Source organism: Dysidea avara, chromosome 10, assembly GCF_963678975.1.
Source record: "Dysidea avara chromosome 10, odDysAvar1.4, whole genome shotgun sequence".
NCBI classification, from domain to species: Eukaryota; Metazoa; Porifera; class Demospongiae; order Dictyoceratida; family Dysideidae; genus Dysidea; species Dysidea avara.
This window is the reverse complement of record NC_089281.1, coordinates 27,190,913-27,208,710: the sequence shown is the minus strand read 5'-3', so window position 1 is coordinate 27,208,710 and position 17,798 is coordinate 27,190,913. Positions and strand designations below refer to the sequence as shown.

Below are 17,798 nucleotides of genomic sequence, written 5' to 3'. Positions count from 1 at the left end.
CAGTGTCCTTTAAGAGAGGTTCCACTGTATAATGAGGGATCTCACAAGTGAGTACAAGGGTATAATGAAACTTTTTACTCTTTTGTGCTGAATGTTACAGCCATGGTTTTGCAACTAGTATAGTAAAAGCCAATGTGAGTGGCGTGATATTCCATAGACCTGGATGGTCACCAGAAATGGCCGTGGAGGAGGATTGTTTTGAGAGGTCTGGATGACATGTGTGGGGAACAAGAATTTCTTGCAGAGTTCCTAAACTCTTGCTGTTATACATATCCCCACCCCTCCTCCAAAGTATATCCTGTCGATGAAATACTACAGTGGGGGCTGGACACTTATCACCAGAGAAACAGCACAACACTTGAGGTTACCTGCATGTGGATTGGCTGCAGTTATATGTCAATGTGGCCACTACAGTGAAACCTCACTTTCTAAACACAACACCCTCCACGTTAAGGAGTCAATGCTGGCCAACAGCATTATACATTTTCACTGAAAGAAGAAAACCTCTTTATTGTAGCAAACTAATTAAAATGTCAATTATTGGATAAAAATTGTGTTAGAGGTTCCACTGTAACTGTTAGCTTGTAAGATGCCAGCAAGTTCAGTTACTCCAAAGAAAGTCTGCGGGTATTCAGTTTTTATACTTACAGAAAATCTCTCTTAACAGTACTAGTCCTAGGAACAAGATGTTGGTCAGCATCCATACATTCTTTTACCTCCAAGGGAGAAAGCCTCTACAAAATTCTGTAGTCTTACAGTTTCCATTATGTGGCTTGCAATTCCCACAATTTTAATCAAACTGCATGCTTCAATACAACAGTCACATAGCAAATCTCCATATTGGCTCATTCTGAAGTCCCATTTTTAAATAGAAGTAATTCAATATGTAGTGTTAATACATACGTAATAATTAACAAAAAAAAAATTATTAGACAAAATACAAGTGTGGAGGTAGTTGCTCATGAGAATTCAACACATTTCATTTCACCAAGGATGTACAACCATCCCTGCAGCCATTCTGCTGGTGGTCACCAATAATTACAACATGTAAAAATTAACATTAAAAACAAAACAATATAAGAATTAAACGTCTGTTTCTGCTGAACTAGTTGACTGAAGTTTGCCAAACTTTGGAGTGATGTGATGAACACTAACAGGATAAAATTTGTTGACTTCGGAAGACTCAGAGTAGTAGTTGCTCTTTGTACCACTACCAGGGGTCTTGTTACATGGGTATGGTGATATTGGATAGTTCTGAGGGGAAAAAATATAACAACAAAAGTGAAGACAGCTTACAACTAGACCACATGTACATACATACACACAATGCACAGACACACACACACACACACACACACATGCAGAATGCCTGTTTGGCACTTGAGTTTGTGCAGGAAAATTCTCCTTGGCAGGACTAGTAACCCACAGGAGGACTGTCCAGGTCTCATGGAGAGAGCTAAAGTTCTACAACGACCCCGACACCACTAAGTAAGACAAGGCACACCAGGTCACCACAGCTCCTTATTACATATCTGGGGAAATGTGTGTATAGTTCAAGGAAACAACAACAGCAGGAACTGGACATGACAGAACATCAAACCTGGAACCCTTGGATTACCAGGCTGGCACTCTAACCACTGGGCTATTCTTTCTCACTCGCTCACTCACTCACTCACACACACAAAAGCAAAGCCTTCAGCTGCCGCTAAGCGGTCATGCTGCTCAATGACCAGCACTGGGGCACCTGTGCACTACTCAGGTGCTATGAGTCAGCACAGGCATGCCCTCCTGGGGCAGGACTATAACCTGCAGGAGGATGTACCATGTCTCACAGACCTTCACCTGCTTTGTGAGACATGGACAGTTGACATTTGCTTTCCCAGTTAATACCAGGTACCCATTGATGTTACAGCTGGGTGGGTTGCTTCCCCAGTTGACACCAGGCCACCATTTTAATAGCTGGGTAGACTGGAGCAATGTGAGTAAAGCTTCTTGCTCAAGGAAACAACAACACCAAAGAGGTCCCAGCTGGGAATTGAATCTGGAACCTTTGAATACCAGGCTGATTCCCTAACCATTTGGCTATGCTGCCCCACATAACACACGCACGCACACACGGATGCACAAATGTACACACACTACACATACTCTAGATTTATGCTTCTTTGTCCATACAACAGCAAACACAACTAGGACAAACAGCATCAACAGTATTACAGTGATGATAGAGAATGCCACTAGCAACAAGGTCAGTAAATTATTATCATCACTACCTGCAATAAGACACCATAACAAAACACTTCATAACAACTATCAGCTTACCACTAGACTCAGATTGTGATGACTGAACGATTACACCTCTCCTGTATACAGTGTAACTGGGTATTATACCATTGGACATATCTAGGCTAGTTATTGTTTCTGCTACACATTCGTAAGTGCCTAAATGTCTCTCAGTGATATAAGGTATAATATGGGAATAGCTGACTGTTCTTTGCTGTTCATTAATGTGATAATTGTTAGTATATTCTTCTCTTGCAGTGTTATCTGTTAGCCTGAAGAAACGCATCCAAACGTGAACTCCTTCCAGTAGAAATTCAGGGTCCACTTGTACTGTGCATGTTAAATTGTAGGAAGTAAGTAGCTCCACTGGTATCTCATCTGGGTAGCCAGAGATCTCAAAAGGAACTAAAATAATGACATTCATAATGTGTGCCCACACAAACCAACCACTGAACGTCACAATAACAGAAAGTTTAGTAAACACTCACCCACTGAAAAATGTATGATGGATGACTGGGATGCTATAGGATTAAGATCTTGAAAAGACTTGACAGCTATACAGTTCAGTTCCCCAGCATTGCTTCTTGTTGCACTAGCTACAATCATGGTGACGATCAGATGATTTGCATCATTATGAAAGTTTATTGTAACACCATTGCCACTATTAACTACAAGTGATCCTCTTTGAAACAAAACCAATTCTGCGTCTGGGACAGAATTTCGCTGTACCATGCAGGTGGTTCTAAACTGATATCCCTTAATCATATACTGGTCCATTGGAAAGTCTATTTGAGCTGTAGGGATAGCATATAAACAAGCAACATAACAGCATGGCCATTGGGTGCATTGCAAAGTGACAATTATCACGTCTGACAATTTAACACCAAATTATAATCATGACCAGAAGTGGGCAATACAACTTAATCAACTTACCGCAAGCATCTTGCTTGCACCTTTGTCTACAATTGATTTTATCGATTTAAGACTCCACAAAACGAAATGAGATGTTAAGAAACATTGTGGTACGTTTTAATACTGTTTTGCAGAAGGTATTATATCGTGTGCATTGACAACTAGGCAATCACACGACACGTTTATTAATTTTATACATGCAACTACTTGCCTCGTGTTTGGCTGTGCGTAAGTCCCAGAACGTACATCAGTAAAAATCCACACGCAAAACAACGGGGTATCGCCATCATCCACCAAAGCGCTTCTACTAACTCCGCTCACGACACCGCCAACTATATACTGCCATAGGTATTGTTCACAAGGGGCCACACCACTTCCGCATATTTTCGTGCACCCTACCAAACACAGACATTTCATCATGTAATAATAACACAAGATATTGGTACACATTCATAAAAGAGCTAAATTATAAAATAAAATTCTTTTTATATTGTTGAGAAAAATGTCCATTTCAGATAGACAACTAAAGTTTTGAGCTCTCGTCATCACTGTGCAAGTTGGCATGTATTCCAGCTGTGGTCTAATTAAGAGGCAAAAAGTCAACATTTGTATGCTATTCCCTATAGTTGGCTTACTTTAAGTGGTGTTGACTTTTTTCTTGGGATAGGAGGTGGTTTTGGTGACTCAGGTGCAGTCTTTTTATTTACCACAGCATAAGTATTAGTAGAGGAGTCATCTGTATCAGGCCTGCCTTTGTTAACAGACACAGTTCTCCTTGGTACAGGTGGGGCAGGCTGGCCAGTAATGTCATCCTCTTCGCTAAAAGCAGAGTTTCTCTTACCATTAACCATATCAACTGGCATCTGGGCTAGGCTTGGTCTCCGCTCTGGAATACGAGGTGGGTTTGGCGAGTCATTTGTTCTCACAGTGTTGGTATCTGTCACTGATTTCTGCTTGACAGGCAATGGTGGTGGTGTACTTTGTGCCTGTACATTAACATAATAGTGACCATCGTACCTACCAAACTGTCACTAACTTCTTGTCGGGATAGTTGCTGCGGTTGTGGTTGTCGGTTAGGGGTGATGGGGTTAGGACTTCGGCTGACACTATTCTCACTACACACAGTACAGTTTTAACAACGAACTAAGTGCTACCTGATTGGGTCTGAGGTTGAAGGTGGACGGACAGAACACAGTGAGTCTGGTCGACTACCAAGTGGAATTGTACTCAGTGTTGAAATTGGCCGACTACGAGTTGCAGAACGGCGACGGAATGCTGGCTCTTCGGAGACCTGTGGAGGGAACACAACACATTGACAATTATTCATGGCCCATCAACATGATATGGACTCCATTACCACAACAGACATGAGAACATGAACAATATTAATGGGCTGGATGATGGTGGGAATATTTTAACCATCTGGTAGGACATACCGACAGATTAGCAGCTGCTGTGGGAGCACCGTACTTCTGACTGAATTCTGCATACAGTTCCCGCTCCATGCGCTCATGCATGGGTCGCATTGTTTCCGGACAGACGGACTTGTGCAAGTCCAGAGCTTCTCCAAGCATTTTACACTACAGAACAAAAACATGGAAAACCCACTCAATAGATGCTATACAGAATCATCTTTCCTATGGTTTGTGTGAGTTGTAAACAGTATCAACTGAATACATTACAGATATGATAACAGTCATCGTCTTACCAGCTCCTGCATGGCTTTCCTCAGCTGTTTAGTTTTACTTGCATGTTCTGGATACTGCTGTTGATAATCATCAGTGAAGAAGACTTCGTAGAGACGTAGTCCGCCATTAACAGCTGCATCCAGTGTGCCATTTAGTTTCATTGTCAGTTGGTTGGTGCTCTGACTACGATCTGACATCACACGTTTGACAATCCGTTGTAACGTGTGTAGATTATCATAGACAGTATCAATGGCATTCTCTACCGGGTTTAGTTCAGTCTAGAAAAGAATCCATGCGACATAATAATTATGTGGTGTTTAAAACTTCATACTCCACCCAACAGCAACAATGGGGATAATGCTGCAATGTGTGCATGTTTCAGCCCCCACAGGCCAAACACTTTCAACCAAATATGTCACATTGTAAACCTTAGCCCACCAACAAGACTACTATCACCCACCTATTGTGGGATGACACAAGATATTCTTACCACTTCAGTTTTAACAACTTCAAACCATCTCAATTTCCCTGGGAAGGGGTAGGCGGTTGTGAATACAGTACGCTCAACGTACAAGGTCTGTGGGAGAATATGGGGTAGTCACTACTAAATGTGATGATCTTCAGCTTTTCATTCTCACCTTGAATTCATTTTCTTTGTCCTTTTTCCCTTTAAAAAATGGTCTCTTTAATACAAACTGCTTGACATAGTTGGTACGGTAGAAGCTATGCAAAGAGAGACACAAAAAAATGCTGAAATGCTTCACTACAGGATGTGTACAGTAAGAACTAGTATGGGGCAACATTGCAAGGGTGTCTTGTGTGTGGGTGGTGAGTATGTTGTGGGGATATTATTTGTCACACTAGTGCACACTAGACAGTGACACCCACACATACAGCACCAACACTACCATACTACACAGACACTATATACAGTACCATTACACACACATACACACACATGCAAACTACACATATATCATATACTGGTTCACTTACTGAGAAATTTGCTCATTTACAGTTTTCCCTTCAAACTTCTCATATTGTTCACTAACTGGTTCCACAGAACACGATTGAATAACTGAACACAATTAAGGCCAAGCAGCTAACTCAATACAGCATCAATACTACCAGTCAAAAGGATACATTGGTCCTGTGACTCCAAGATGTCTATGCCTGGAGGTGTTAGTGACTTCATTAACTAAAACAAGCAGTAAAAGATGACAAATGAAATATGAACCATGGAAATTGTCTATTAGCAAAGCAGGATATGTAGCCAGCCAATGTCATGTATCAACAGATCAAGGTTTCTCACAGGTCCTTGGTGCAATAGCTGTACTATTCAAGAAAACCTTCCTCAATTAAGAGCTCAATTAAGACTTGAGAGTTTTAATATGGAAAGCCCTTAGAACACTGAGACATGTGCCATATAAGGGAAACATTATAAAGAACAGAGAAATGGTCACCAACATGTAATGTGCATACAATGTTTGCTTTTCCCTTTTTTAAAGTGCAAGTACAAAGGTGTGTTATGTCAATGACACGGAAGACAACATCATTGTTTAACAACTCACTTTTGCATGAGGAAACATCTCTGATAATCTCTCATTGAAGTCGGAGAGTTTTTCATACTCAAGACCTCGGAATATGAACACCTTGTTCTGTAGTGTAGCAGTAATGTGGACACGTACACTACCATACACATCTACACACACTCACCTTTAAAAATGGAGGGAAGCCTCCATAGAAACCAACCCTGAAGTACTCAGGGTCAGCCCTCAGTTCATTCAAGATGAAGCCATAATACCTGGAGATGGTATGCTACACAAGGACAACATGGCTGCTCAAGGGACCACATAACAACATTTGTAACAAGCCACAAACAGGTGTTGAGTGATAACTGTTAGCTTAAATGGATTTCATTATAATTGAACTACACAACCAAAGGCTTTAATGGTGTCTGCATTATTATGGTTACTCACCCACCAGTTTAATAGTGTAATCTACTAGCTTGGTTATACCATTTATAAATTTAATGGAGTAAGGGTCTTAGCAAGATTTGTTGTTGGAGTATAGTTGAACGTATGCACTGTTAAAACAGACCATGTCTACACCACGATAATCAGTAGATGGTCCCTTAGTTCACACACATTTAGACCCTTGAAATGAGGACACCTCACTAATAAGGACACTTTGGTGTGATCACAAGGTCTCCAGAAGGAAAGTTTTATTACATATAACAAGTTGTTGTATAACTTCCAGGCGCCATGGAGCTAGCTATAGTTGGAATTAATCAACAATGAATAAATATTACATACTACATTGCTATTTATTTTAACTAACAAGTTTTTTTTTGTAATAATAAACACTGAATTACAAATCAATAGTTATTGTAATTTCATATTTCATGACCAGTGAATTATTTGGTAATTCTCTAATTACGTTGCTATGTACTGCTAAGGAAGTGCTATTTGAACAAACTACATATTACACATAGAAGTATCTTCTCAACTAGTTTTATTTATTCATTTTTATTATTATTAATGCTTTACAGCACAAGTGCTGATTGTCTGTAGGATACCTGGTCCTATAGCCTGCTCAAAGACATTAGCTACATAAGGTGTGTTTTATCTTTTTCTCTCTACTAATTCTCTCAAAAAGGCTTCACAGACTGCCCTTTGTTTTCGTTCATGTATAATGGGGACACGCCCCTTTAAAGTTGAAGAGATGTGCTTTTCCTGGTAATCTATGAGGCCTGCTACGGTGTTTTTCAGATCTGAAGAGCCCAATGGGACGTGCAAGCCTGGTTTTAAAAATATGATATGCATTAAAACAATATGATGATTAGCCTCACAGAAATGGCAATCATCAAATTACATAAAGTCCTTTCATTTTACGTAGTAAAAAAACTCAAAATTTATTGCATAGAAGCAAAAATATGCTCAAAAAGTACAATACAAGAGATTGGAGTAACATAAAATCATTATTGTGTACAACAGCAATTCTGCTATGACTTACATGTATTTCGGCCAATCGGACATAATCATATGTGACTGTTTCATGTTGCTTGCACAAGTCTTTACACTGTTCAATACCACACTCCCATAGCTAGAGAATTGTATCCAAAATTATTTCATAAGTTGGCAGTGATCTGCTTGCTCACTTTTCCTCTACTGAAGTAGTCAATGATGTCATTGTAAAGAGCTTCTTTCCTTTCTGCACTTGTCTGCTTGCGGTATGGTCCTTCCTTCTTCATCTCCTCACTGGTCCACTGAATAGGCAGCCATATTAAGTTATGGTAACCATGGCAAGTTATAGTGTTGAAACTACCACCTTATTAATAAATTGCATTTTAGTTTTATTTTTGATCAAGTCTCTTAAGGTTACCTGACACTTTTAATGTTTCTATGGTCAAATTTTTGTTGTTATTCGGTATGGCAGCCATGAAATCAAAAATGAAACTTAGACAAAATATGTGACTGGATCTGTGAAAACCCGACATGGTCATGCAAGCCTAAATTTACAGTATAAAAGCATTTGAATACAATGGGTGAATATTTGTGTTATCAAAAAAATTTTGTAAGTTTTTTTTTCTTAGTAAAGGAAGGGACTAACAATAAAAACCTGGATATTATCTTATTTGCCTAATCATTGTTCATTGCAGTAGACCCAAGGACACAAAGTTATGGGCATTTGTTTACGTCATGTTGAAGCAGTCGTAAGTGATTGATCTTTCTTCACAAATTTCGCCACAAAGAAAGGTGCTAAAAGGAAAAAAATTTACCCAGTAATGGATTCATCTATTCATGCCGAACACAACAGTGCAAATTGCAACTCCATATGTCATTCCGTTCCTAAGTTACAACCATTTTAGTAAGCGCCTGTAATTTATTTTCCCAATACAACTTGCTGTAACAAATTTGTTGTTGCTACTTTGTAGGGCTGTAACTCTGAAAGTTCTTGGCATGTGAGGCTGAAACTGTGTCAGAGGATATACTTGGCAAAATAGATTATAAATATTTAATAAACAGGAATTTGAAAAATGTACGACTGTGATTTTCACAAATCCAGTCACATTGGGCCACATAAAATTATTTATTAGATTATCATCAACCAAACTTCCTGTTCTTAATGCAGCAGGCGGGTATTTACAATTTATAATTTATTTAAAAAAATTTTTTTTTACAAAATTAAATTTTTTTGTCAGACTAATTAGTGTTTAATTTAATCCAAATACATTTTTATGAAGAATAACACATACAAGGTTCTATAAGACTGTTAACTTTTGTGCCTTTTACTACTTGGACCACCAGAACCACTGGGACCACCTGCAGATACTGCTCGTTTCCTCTTCAATACAGGAGGTCTTTTACAGGCTATGTACTGATTACACATAGGATAACAGTCACAGACTTGGCATTGGTATTGTTCCACTTGTCTGGGAGGACAGTTCTGTTTCTTGCTCCTTGCATAAGTATTGTAAACGCATTCGGTAAAACAGATACTGGAAGCGAAGGCGATAAATCTTCTTGAGCGCGAACATTGTATTCAATATAATTGCCGAGAGTAGACACTGCTTCCCCCCACTGAAACATCTAAGGAAATGCGCACAAATTCTGTTACTCTCTTATCGCGGCCGATTTCACACTCAATCGATGCAGTTGAAAATGTGTCAGAAAGCGGAAAGGAATTATCGATCTTTCCAGCAGAACAAATCCAGCAAAGTACCTTGTTCTGCCACCTGACAGCCAAACCATCTTTTCAAAACACGGCTGCCAGATCTTATAAGTACAACAACCAATACCATTGAACAAAAAAAATATTTATGCACGTGAGCAACACGTGAGATTTACTGCTTAAAAATAATTTATTTGTCTCACAAAACTTGGTGTGGGCGGTGATGAGAATCTAATCATTAAATTTATGTGGCCTTATGGTCCAAAAAAAATTTTTAAAATAAAAAAGAGTCTAACACTTTACCTCCATACACCAGGCTATAGATCTACCACTATGATACATCGCTACTAGCTAGCCACCTCCCTTAATTTGTTTCTCATAAATGTGAACCAATAAGAACCTAGCTAGCTATGTACATACACCAGGGTGAAGAACAACCCAATGCTGAACCCAACCTGCCATATATAGGTTGCCTGTTAAGTATAACAATGTCTTTCACTGCCTGTATGAAGGTTAATTTTTGGTGAGCTTGAAGTGAGCTAGGGCTGCCTTGACTTTGCCATGCCAGCCCTAGCTTACGATGGATGATTGCCATATGAATAGAAAAAATGTTTGTACAGCAGTACCATACAAATAGCCCATATGAATAGCCACTACAAATAATGATTCCGCCAACAGGTGTGTAGTGTGTGTGTGCATTACATGTGTGTATGTGTGTATGTGTGTAGTATAAGTGTGCATACCACATAAACAATAAATCACTCTAACAGAGCAGTCAGTCTAACCTGCAGCAGTTCAGCATGCAGCAATAGTGTGTATGCTGCCTCAACATAACTGTTCTGTTCCTTATGTAGATCAGCCAACTTGTAGATGTATCTGTGTAAGACATGTATTGAACAGGACAGTCACACAAACATACAGACAGATAACAAACACAAACAACTGCCACCCTTACTTACCTGATGTACATTTCTTCTCTACCAACTTCTTTGTAGAAATTCTGGCAAAAAATAAAAACAGAGGAACGTCTCCTTAATGTAAAATAAATAATTAACACAGCACAAACTCCTCCATATTAAGGACACAAACACCTCCATAGTAAGGATGCAAACACCTACCTCTATATATTAAAAACATTTGCATATTAGGGACATAAACACTTCCATACTAAGGACATAAAACACATACTAAAGACGTACACACTGCCTAGTCTCGCGTGGCCAGACCGCTTTTTCTCTGCACGGCGCTTATCAATTTTGAAATTATAAACGCCTGCTCCAAAAAAGGGTCTGGAATGGTTAGCATAGGCAATTTGTTTCTAACACCCCCAACCACTATGGAGGGTGTTAATGAATTCTAACAAGCTTTTTCCCACATCTCGACCCACAAACATTCAATATTCGGTTCTATGCCTTTTCAACAGCAAGACATCAAACCGTGAGGCCCATGCTGTGACTGTAGAGCCTGCTTCACTGGCAAGTACTGTAAAAAAGAAAGTGGTGCGGCTTAAAACACGAAATATGTTTACCTGTTAGCCGGCATAGTGTCTGTCGCTTTTGTCACCAAATCCATCATCCATGCCTCGAATGGCGCACGATTCATCAACTGGCAAGTGCCAAAAAGATTTAGAATTCAAATATTGAATGCTTTTGGGATGAGATGTGGGCAAAAGCTTGTTGGAATTCATTAACACCCTCCATAGTGGTTGGGGGTGTTAGAAACGAGTTGCCTATGCTAACCGTTCCAGACCCTTTTTCGGAGCAGGCGCTTATAATTTCCAATCGATAAGCGCCATGCGGAGAAAAAGCGGTCTGGCCATGCAAGACTACACACTGCCATATTAAGGACACAAACATCTTCATATTAGGACACAAAGCACCTCATGTGGTTATGCTACATTATGGCCACATTCTGACATTATGAGGGTCACTTTGCACACAAATGACACATTTGGGAATTTTCATTATGACAGGTGACCTCATTACACAGTGACCTGCTGTAGGTCTCAGTCTACACTGACCAGCAAGTTAAACATCACAAACATCCTGAGTGTCTTGTGCTCAGCTCCCTCCTCGACGCTCCTACAACAGACGAGGAATGCAATATGAAAAATGAAATTGGTTGGAACACCTACCTGTAGTCCAGCAGTCTTCCTAGTAGTTCAGTTAAAGAGTCGATAAACACCTGACCCCCTTGTTGGGACACATCAGGATGAGTACGACATCTTTCTGTTAATCTGTGGGGATAACATGAGGACACAAAGATAGTTCGTCTGTGACACATGCATGCATACACACTACACACACAAAAGCAAAAAGCCTTCAGCTGCCACTGGCACAGTCACACCTACCCAGTGAACCAGCACTGGGACACCTGTATACTACTTGGGTGCTACGAGCCAGTGCAGGCAAATCCTCCTGGCGCAGGACTAGTAACCCGCAAAAAGCTTTGCCATGTTTCACAGGTGAAGATTTCGGCACCCAAAGACCCACCTGGACCTTTACCTGGACAGTTGGCATATGCTTCTCCAGGTCACCAGGTTCCCAGCTGGGTAGACTGGAGCAATGTGAGAAGTTTCTTGCTCAAGGAAACATTTACACCAGGTACCCATTGATGTTACAGCTGGATAGGCTACTTCCCCAGTTGACACCAGGTCACCATTTAAGAGCTGGGTAGACTGGAACAGTGCAAGTAAACTTTCTTGCTCAGGAAACAACAACAACACTAATTTAGTATAACTGGGCATTAAACCTGGAACTTTTGATTACCAGGCCAATGCTCTAGCTTGGCTATGCTGCCTCACAAACACACACACACACACACACACACAAACACACTACATGCATAAACACATCTTACATCCGATAAAACATCTGCCGGTAGCTAGAATCACCCATTCCTTCACTGATAAGAGTGTCCAGTTTATCAATCATCTCTGTCTCTAAGGTTAGGAGGTTGCCTCGAGTTTGTAGCTGAGACACCATCAAGTCAAAGAAGACCAAAAGGGTGCTCCTTTTTATTACTAGAGTAAAGAGACAGAAGTAATAAATGATTACTCTTTGTGTGTGTGTGTGTGTGTGTGTGCGCGTGCGTGCGTATTTGTGTGAGGCAGCATATTGCACATATGCTTATGACACACACTTGTGCACACAACACAAAACACTCTAATATAACAACCACATACTCACCAGGTTCAGTTATGAGACTAACTTTAAGGAATGGCCCCACAATGTCAGGCACAAACTGAGAATGAACATGTGACAATATTTTCCACTTGACAAGCATCAATGTGTTCATGGTAATACGCATATCACCATAACTATTGGAAATACAAATAATCCACACATTTAGGACAACACTCTAGCTTGCATACTTGTCAATGATCTTGGCTTTCCGATGTGGAGAAGATTTTCCAACTATTTCCAATTGTAGGCAGGGTTGAACACAGAAAGACACACATAACTCAAAGAACATCTTCCAGCCCTGCAGGGAGGGGTACACAGGTCAGCATTCATAGCACACACACGCACGCACAACAAGGGACCAAAAGTCATGCCACTTACAGCGTAACTGAATGTCACTCCTTGTTCAGCATCCAAGAAGTCTTGAGTGAGTATTTGTGACATGTGTTCACATAGTCTCAGTATTACCCTGATGATGTAACAAATGACACAAAATGACACAATGGCAATATATCATGATGTGATATGACATATTGGTGACATGACATGATATGACAGAGGTGACTCACTGGCTCTGTACTAATAGGAAGATACCCCAGTCAGGGGGATACATGTTATGGTCTGCCAGTACTTGTGATATGTACAGAATGTTGAGGACAAACTCCTGTAATGTGACCACATACAATAACAATAAATACGTGGAATTTTTAGAGGGAGCAATCTTTTTGTGCCATCCAAAATTTCATTTAGCTTGTTCAGGATCTTTTATAAGTTAATAATACTCAAACAATATTTTGAGGTGAACAAATTTTGTGGATAGTTGCCACTCAGTGAAAATCACACCCCCCCCCCCCACCTGTCAAAAAACCTGCTATATCAGCACAAAATGTTTTTGAATTTCCTGAACAACAATGTGGAGTACAGAGTACCTTATTGACAGGTGGGGGGGGGGGTTTGTGATTTTGGTTTGTACCTTTTGTTACCTTATTGTAAGTGACCGCTCAATTAGAGTATTTCAAGTACAAGTTATATGTATACTATTAGAATAAAAATAAAAGCGTATTCTACTAGAACAGATAAACAGAGTATCTTGCATCTTCAAACCACCTGTTTGAAAAGTTACCTGCTCTGGACATTAAAGCAGCTGTTTATTTGTTGGAAACAAGTGTGTGTTCTATTAGAGTATTTTAACAGAATCAGGTAATAAACACTCAAATACTCTAATAAAACAATCACCTACCTAGCAACATTATTCACTGACCTCAAGTTGTCGTGCCAACTGGAATGTCTGCTTCAGTTTAGCATAATGTGTTTCATCAACGAGTTGCATCATACCAAGTATACACACACCAGTTTGTACCTGCAGTGACATCAATCACACTGGTACGGAGATGGACTAATACAAGTAGTAGCTCACCATGGCAATGGATGGTCGGCCGACAAAAGCTTCCCAGTCATGCTTCTCTTCAATTTCAATGAACACGTTAAATAGTAGACCCATCATTGTATCTAGTAGCATCTGTACTTCCTGCTGTACTGAAGTCTGTAAAGAAATGGATGGCAAACTTATCTAAAAGATGCCTGGACCAAAACAGAAGCCCAAACCTAGACAACCAATTTATGTTGAATAATTAGCTGCAACTACTACAGGTAAGTTTTTTATGTTCCATCTAGAGCTAAATTATTTTATGATAAATTTGAGGCTGTGAATTAAGTCTAAATGAGTCACACAAGATTCAGCACACACAGCTGTTGTCTCTCTCTTCCCCAACCATGCATGCACAACTAGCCACACCTTCTCCTCAGCATGCAACTGCAACAAGATGTCTCCTAGAATCTGATTGGCCATATCATCCTGCATGAAGAACAGGTGACTGAGCTGCTTCACGATGGCTGGCAATAAAATGACTCTGGACTCTGTAATGACACAACATGGATTGTGACAATTACACAGCATATGATACAATGTGACATTAGTATGAGATATAACATGACAATTACACAGTATGACACACAACCTGACATAAGTGATACATGTACATACAGTGAGGGTCACAAAAGACATGAAGAACAGGAACGACCCACAAATCAAAAGACTATGATGGATATATATCCACCCTTCAACTTTTTTTACTCAGAAAATCATACCATTCAACACAAAATAAACAATGAAAGGAATTTGCACAACAAAGAGAACCTTTCAGTTACACCACAGAACTATTGCTGGAACAAACTAACAGTGTTCAATCACAAATTCACACATTCCTGGTAAACCTTACGACTACAATTCCTAATATAGTAACAACAGAAGCCACACAAACCATAAAAATGCTTACATACCAGGTGAGCAACTGGTAACTATCATGGGCATTATATAGAACACACCTTTATCCTTGAACAGCTCGTTGTTGACCACACTCAACATGAAGGCTGACTTGTAACCTCTCAACTTTGTCTCTCTCATGTTCATCAGGAAATCAGCTAGGATCTCACTGTAGTGGGCACAGCATAACAATAAACACTGTAACATGTTGACACATAGTAACTATGACGGGAAAGTATAAAGCTGTTACATAGCCAGGTTGTGTCTAGTTGTGCCAATTTTCAACCGCTAGAACATGCAGGGTAGTTCTTACCTAAAGGATTTCTTGTTCATCACACTGAGGAAGTCGGGGAAGGTGGAGTGGAAGAATTGTAGTCCCATGGCTTGCTGTGAGAGGAGGGTACATCTAGTCAGGACACACACATGATGTACAGACAAACAACTCACATATTTTGGTGCCACCAGTTCACCTTCAGGACATTCATGTTTGATCATGTCGCAAAATGTCGTGATGACCCCCTTCAGTTTGTTGAGGAATGCCGCCTTGTTCTTTCCTCTCATGGCTCTGTAGGAGAGGTGAAAGTGATGTGTTGTCATTAGTTAAGGCACAAGTTTGAACAAGGAAAGTTTGGCAAGTTCTGCTGAACTAAGCTGATCAAAGTGTTGTACATTAAACTTCCTTGTATTATTTAAACTGTTTGGAATAGGAGTAACACAGTACTCACATTTCATTGTTTGAATAATATCTCTCATTGAACAATTAACTTTGGTGTGTGTGTGTGTGTGCGTCACACTTGTACATACATTGTAGTGAATGTGTGTGCAGTGTGCAGTAGCACACTACACTAATATTACCACACAAGTGAAAGCACACACACACACACACACAGACACATATGGTCCATAATGTTACTGGACTACAGGACTGTGTGGCATCATTAAAATATTATCATAAAATGATACTTTCTCATGTAGAGAAGCCAAACCTGTTAATCCTATTAGCCCAACAAGAAGTACACATTAATACAAATCACTAATATCCTTATTAGTCCATCAAAACAATATTTCTACATCAAACTTGACATAATATTTAGGGACCAGCCCAAACTGGGACAAATAAACTACCAGAGTTAATTGTAACAACATAACTTCTTTTTATACAGACAACCCTTCAACCTGTGTGTGTGTAACACAAAACATCCTGAATGTTGCAAACAAATATTTCAATCCCTTGAAGCAAGAGTTTATAATATAAAAGAAGGAGAGAGTGTCCAACTTCCATTTAAAGTTACTGTGTCAAGTTCTGTCATGTTCAACTTTGATCAAACTAACACTTCCATTTGTGATACAGAACTGTTGATTGGAGCTTATTGGTGTTGATAAGGTCAAGCCTTTATTCTGTGAACAGGCTTGAGATATAACTCTTGACACAGTGTGTTTGCTGACTGTATTCCAGTTGGATACTCTCTCCTTTTTTTGTATTATGAACTCTTGCTTGGAGCAGATAGTCAAAATTTATTACAGTAATAAAATTGTAGACTAAATAATAAAGTGTATATTAAGTACACAATTTGCTGACATAACTTTGAGTACAGTATTTATATGGGTTGAGGTAAACCTCTGTAACTATATGGTTTTGGTCTCAATAATTAAGTGATTTTTGTAATGAGGGGTTATGTAGGATATACCTTTGCTATTTCACTTGCTAACCTGTCATATAACAATCTTGACTGGATGATAAACTTGATCAAGTACTCGGCAGCCTATATCAACGGATCAAACACTGTCAATGATCAAAATGGAGGTCACCATGACAACATACCCTGAAGGTTTTGCCAATGGAGGCGTCAGCGAGTTGTCGGGTGCCATCAGTAACCATGACTTGTTGAAATACATAACGTAACTTGTCCATCAGTTTGCTGCGGGTGTAATTGGTATTTCATTGATTACTGCATAGCAATATTTCCTAAATACTACATAAATAAAAAACCATTAACCCTATGAAAATATACTGGGACGAAAGTGAGTTTACCAGGAGGGAACTCTGCCTCAATGATTTGGGAAGCTTTAGGAAGTTACTAGCAGATGATGCTGACACAGCTCAGGAATCAAATCTTAGACAGACACTTCTCAGCCAGCAACACAGTCCAATCACATGATACCCTCACACACATGGACGACAAAGGCTCATTGCAAACCATAACAGGAAACAGAAAGTCATACAACTACACATGTTTGTCTGTCTATTTGAATGCATATAAACAGGTGGGGGTATTCCCCTTGATACATCATACGCTTACTCATGGACAGTAGCAGCCTTAAACATGTCTGAACTGTATGTGTCCAACACTGCTCTGAAGTGAGTATACTTCCTCTCTGATAGTAGGGCTATACTGTAGGACTAGAATAAGAGGAATATTGTGATTAACTGGAAGACAATTAGCAATTGTTCTTGCACACACATACACACACACACAATACTACACACGACACAAAACAAATAGCAAAACTTTCAGCTACTATGCTAGCGATTTATGATTGAAACTCTAGACAGTCAGCAAAAGCTGTTCTTCACTGCCAGAGGCATAAATACAAGCACACTTACATATTTAACACCAGGTCCCCATTTATGGCTGGGTAGACTGGAGCAATGCGAGTAAAGTTTCATGCAGCAACTAGGTATCACCACGTGCATACACACACATGTGCAAGCACGCACGCACGCACACAACACAC

The 17,798-nt window shown here is 39.7% G+C and overlaps 2 protein-coding genes across 4 annotated transcripts in view; both read right to left on the bottom strand.

Moving 5' to 3' along the window:
* Nucleotides 1–840: 840 nt before the first annotated feature.
* On the bottom strand, nucleotides 841–3,613 carry LOC136269251 (uncharacterized). Its single transcript, XM_066064777.1, has 5 exons — nucleotides 3,407–3,613; nucleotides 2,772–3,077; nucleotides 2,323–2,688; nucleotides 2,149–2,273; nucleotides 841–1,254 (listed from the first exon to the last, which is right to left on the bottom strand). The coding sequence occupies exons 1-5, from the start codon at nucleotides 3,483–3,485 to the stop codon at nucleotides 1,084–1,086; spliced, it is 1,047 nt and encodes a 348-aa protein (XP_065920849.1). The 5' UTR covers nucleotides 3,486–3,613; the 3' UTR covers nucleotides 841–1,083.
* The window catches only part of LOC136269245 (dedicator of cytokinesis protein 1-like), a 27,187-nt gene continuing 12,991 nt past the window's right edge, over nucleotides 3,603–17,798 (bottom strand). The window contains exons 24-55 of one of the 3 annotated variants that reach the window (XM_066064769.1): nucleotides 17,363–17,463; nucleotides 16,885–16,981; nucleotides 16,773–16,825; nucleotides 15,510–15,627; nucleotides 15,376–15,449; nucleotides 15,125–15,231; nucleotides 14,535–14,656; nucleotides 14,157–14,282; nucleotides 14,001–14,099; nucleotides 13,309–13,403; nucleotides 13,121–13,208; nucleotides 12,931–13,040; nucleotides 12,746–12,876; nucleotides 12,417–12,579; nucleotides 11,692–11,793; nucleotides 11,578–11,638; nucleotides 10,517–10,557; nucleotides 10,343–10,433; nucleotides 8,044–8,151; nucleotides 7,899–7,988; nucleotides 6,600–6,701; nucleotides 6,455–6,541; nucleotides 6,027–6,081; nucleotides 5,880–5,961; nucleotides 5,522–5,606; nucleotides 5,374–5,460; nucleotides 4,904–5,161; nucleotides 4,632–4,775; nucleotides 4,350–4,486; nucleotides 4,232–4,310; nucleotides 3,831–4,181; nucleotides 3,603–3,775 (exon numbers count right to left, since the gene is read on the bottom strand). In XM_066064769.1, the coding sequence (XP_065920841.1) occupies nucleotides 3,719–3,775; nucleotides 3,831–4,181; nucleotides 4,232–4,310; nucleotides 4,350–4,486; nucleotides 4,632–4,775; nucleotides 4,904–5,161; nucleotides 5,374–5,460; nucleotides 5,522–5,606; nucleotides 5,880–5,961; nucleotides 6,027–6,081; nucleotides 6,455–6,541; nucleotides 6,600–6,701; nucleotides 7,899–7,988; nucleotides 8,044–8,151; nucleotides 10,343–10,433; nucleotides 10,517–10,557; nucleotides 11,578–11,638; nucleotides 11,692–11,793; nucleotides 12,417–12,579; nucleotides 12,746–12,876; nucleotides 12,931–13,040; nucleotides 13,121–13,208; nucleotides 13,309–13,403; nucleotides 14,001–14,099; nucleotides 14,157–14,282; nucleotides 14,535–14,656; nucleotides 15,125–15,231; nucleotides 15,376–15,449; nucleotides 15,510–15,627; nucleotides 16,773–16,825; nucleotides 16,885–16,981; nucleotides 17,363–17,463 (3,501 nt within the window). In that variant the 3' untranslated portion in view covers nucleotides 3,603–3,718. The remainder of the gene's footprint in view (nucleotides 3,776–3,830; nucleotides 4,182–4,231; nucleotides 4,311–4,349; nucleotides 4,487–4,631; nucleotides 4,776–4,903; nucleotides 5,162–5,373; nucleotides 5,461–5,521; nucleotides 5,607–5,879; nucleotides 5,962–6,026; nucleotides 6,082–6,454; nucleotides 6,542–6,599; nucleotides 6,702–7,898; nucleotides 7,989–8,043; nucleotides 8,152–10,342; nucleotides 10,434–10,516; nucleotides 10,558–11,577; nucleotides 11,639–11,691; nucleotides 11,794–12,416; nucleotides 12,580–12,745; nucleotides 12,877–12,930; nucleotides 13,041–13,120; nucleotides 13,209–13,308; nucleotides 13,404–14,000; nucleotides 14,100–14,156; nucleotides 14,283–14,534; nucleotides 14,657–15,124; nucleotides 15,232–15,375; nucleotides 15,450–15,509; nucleotides 15,628–16,772; nucleotides 16,826–16,884; nucleotides 16,982–17,362; nucleotides 17,464–17,798) is intronic. The other 2 variants (XM_066064770.1, XM_066064771.1) reach the window with 2 other exon arrangements.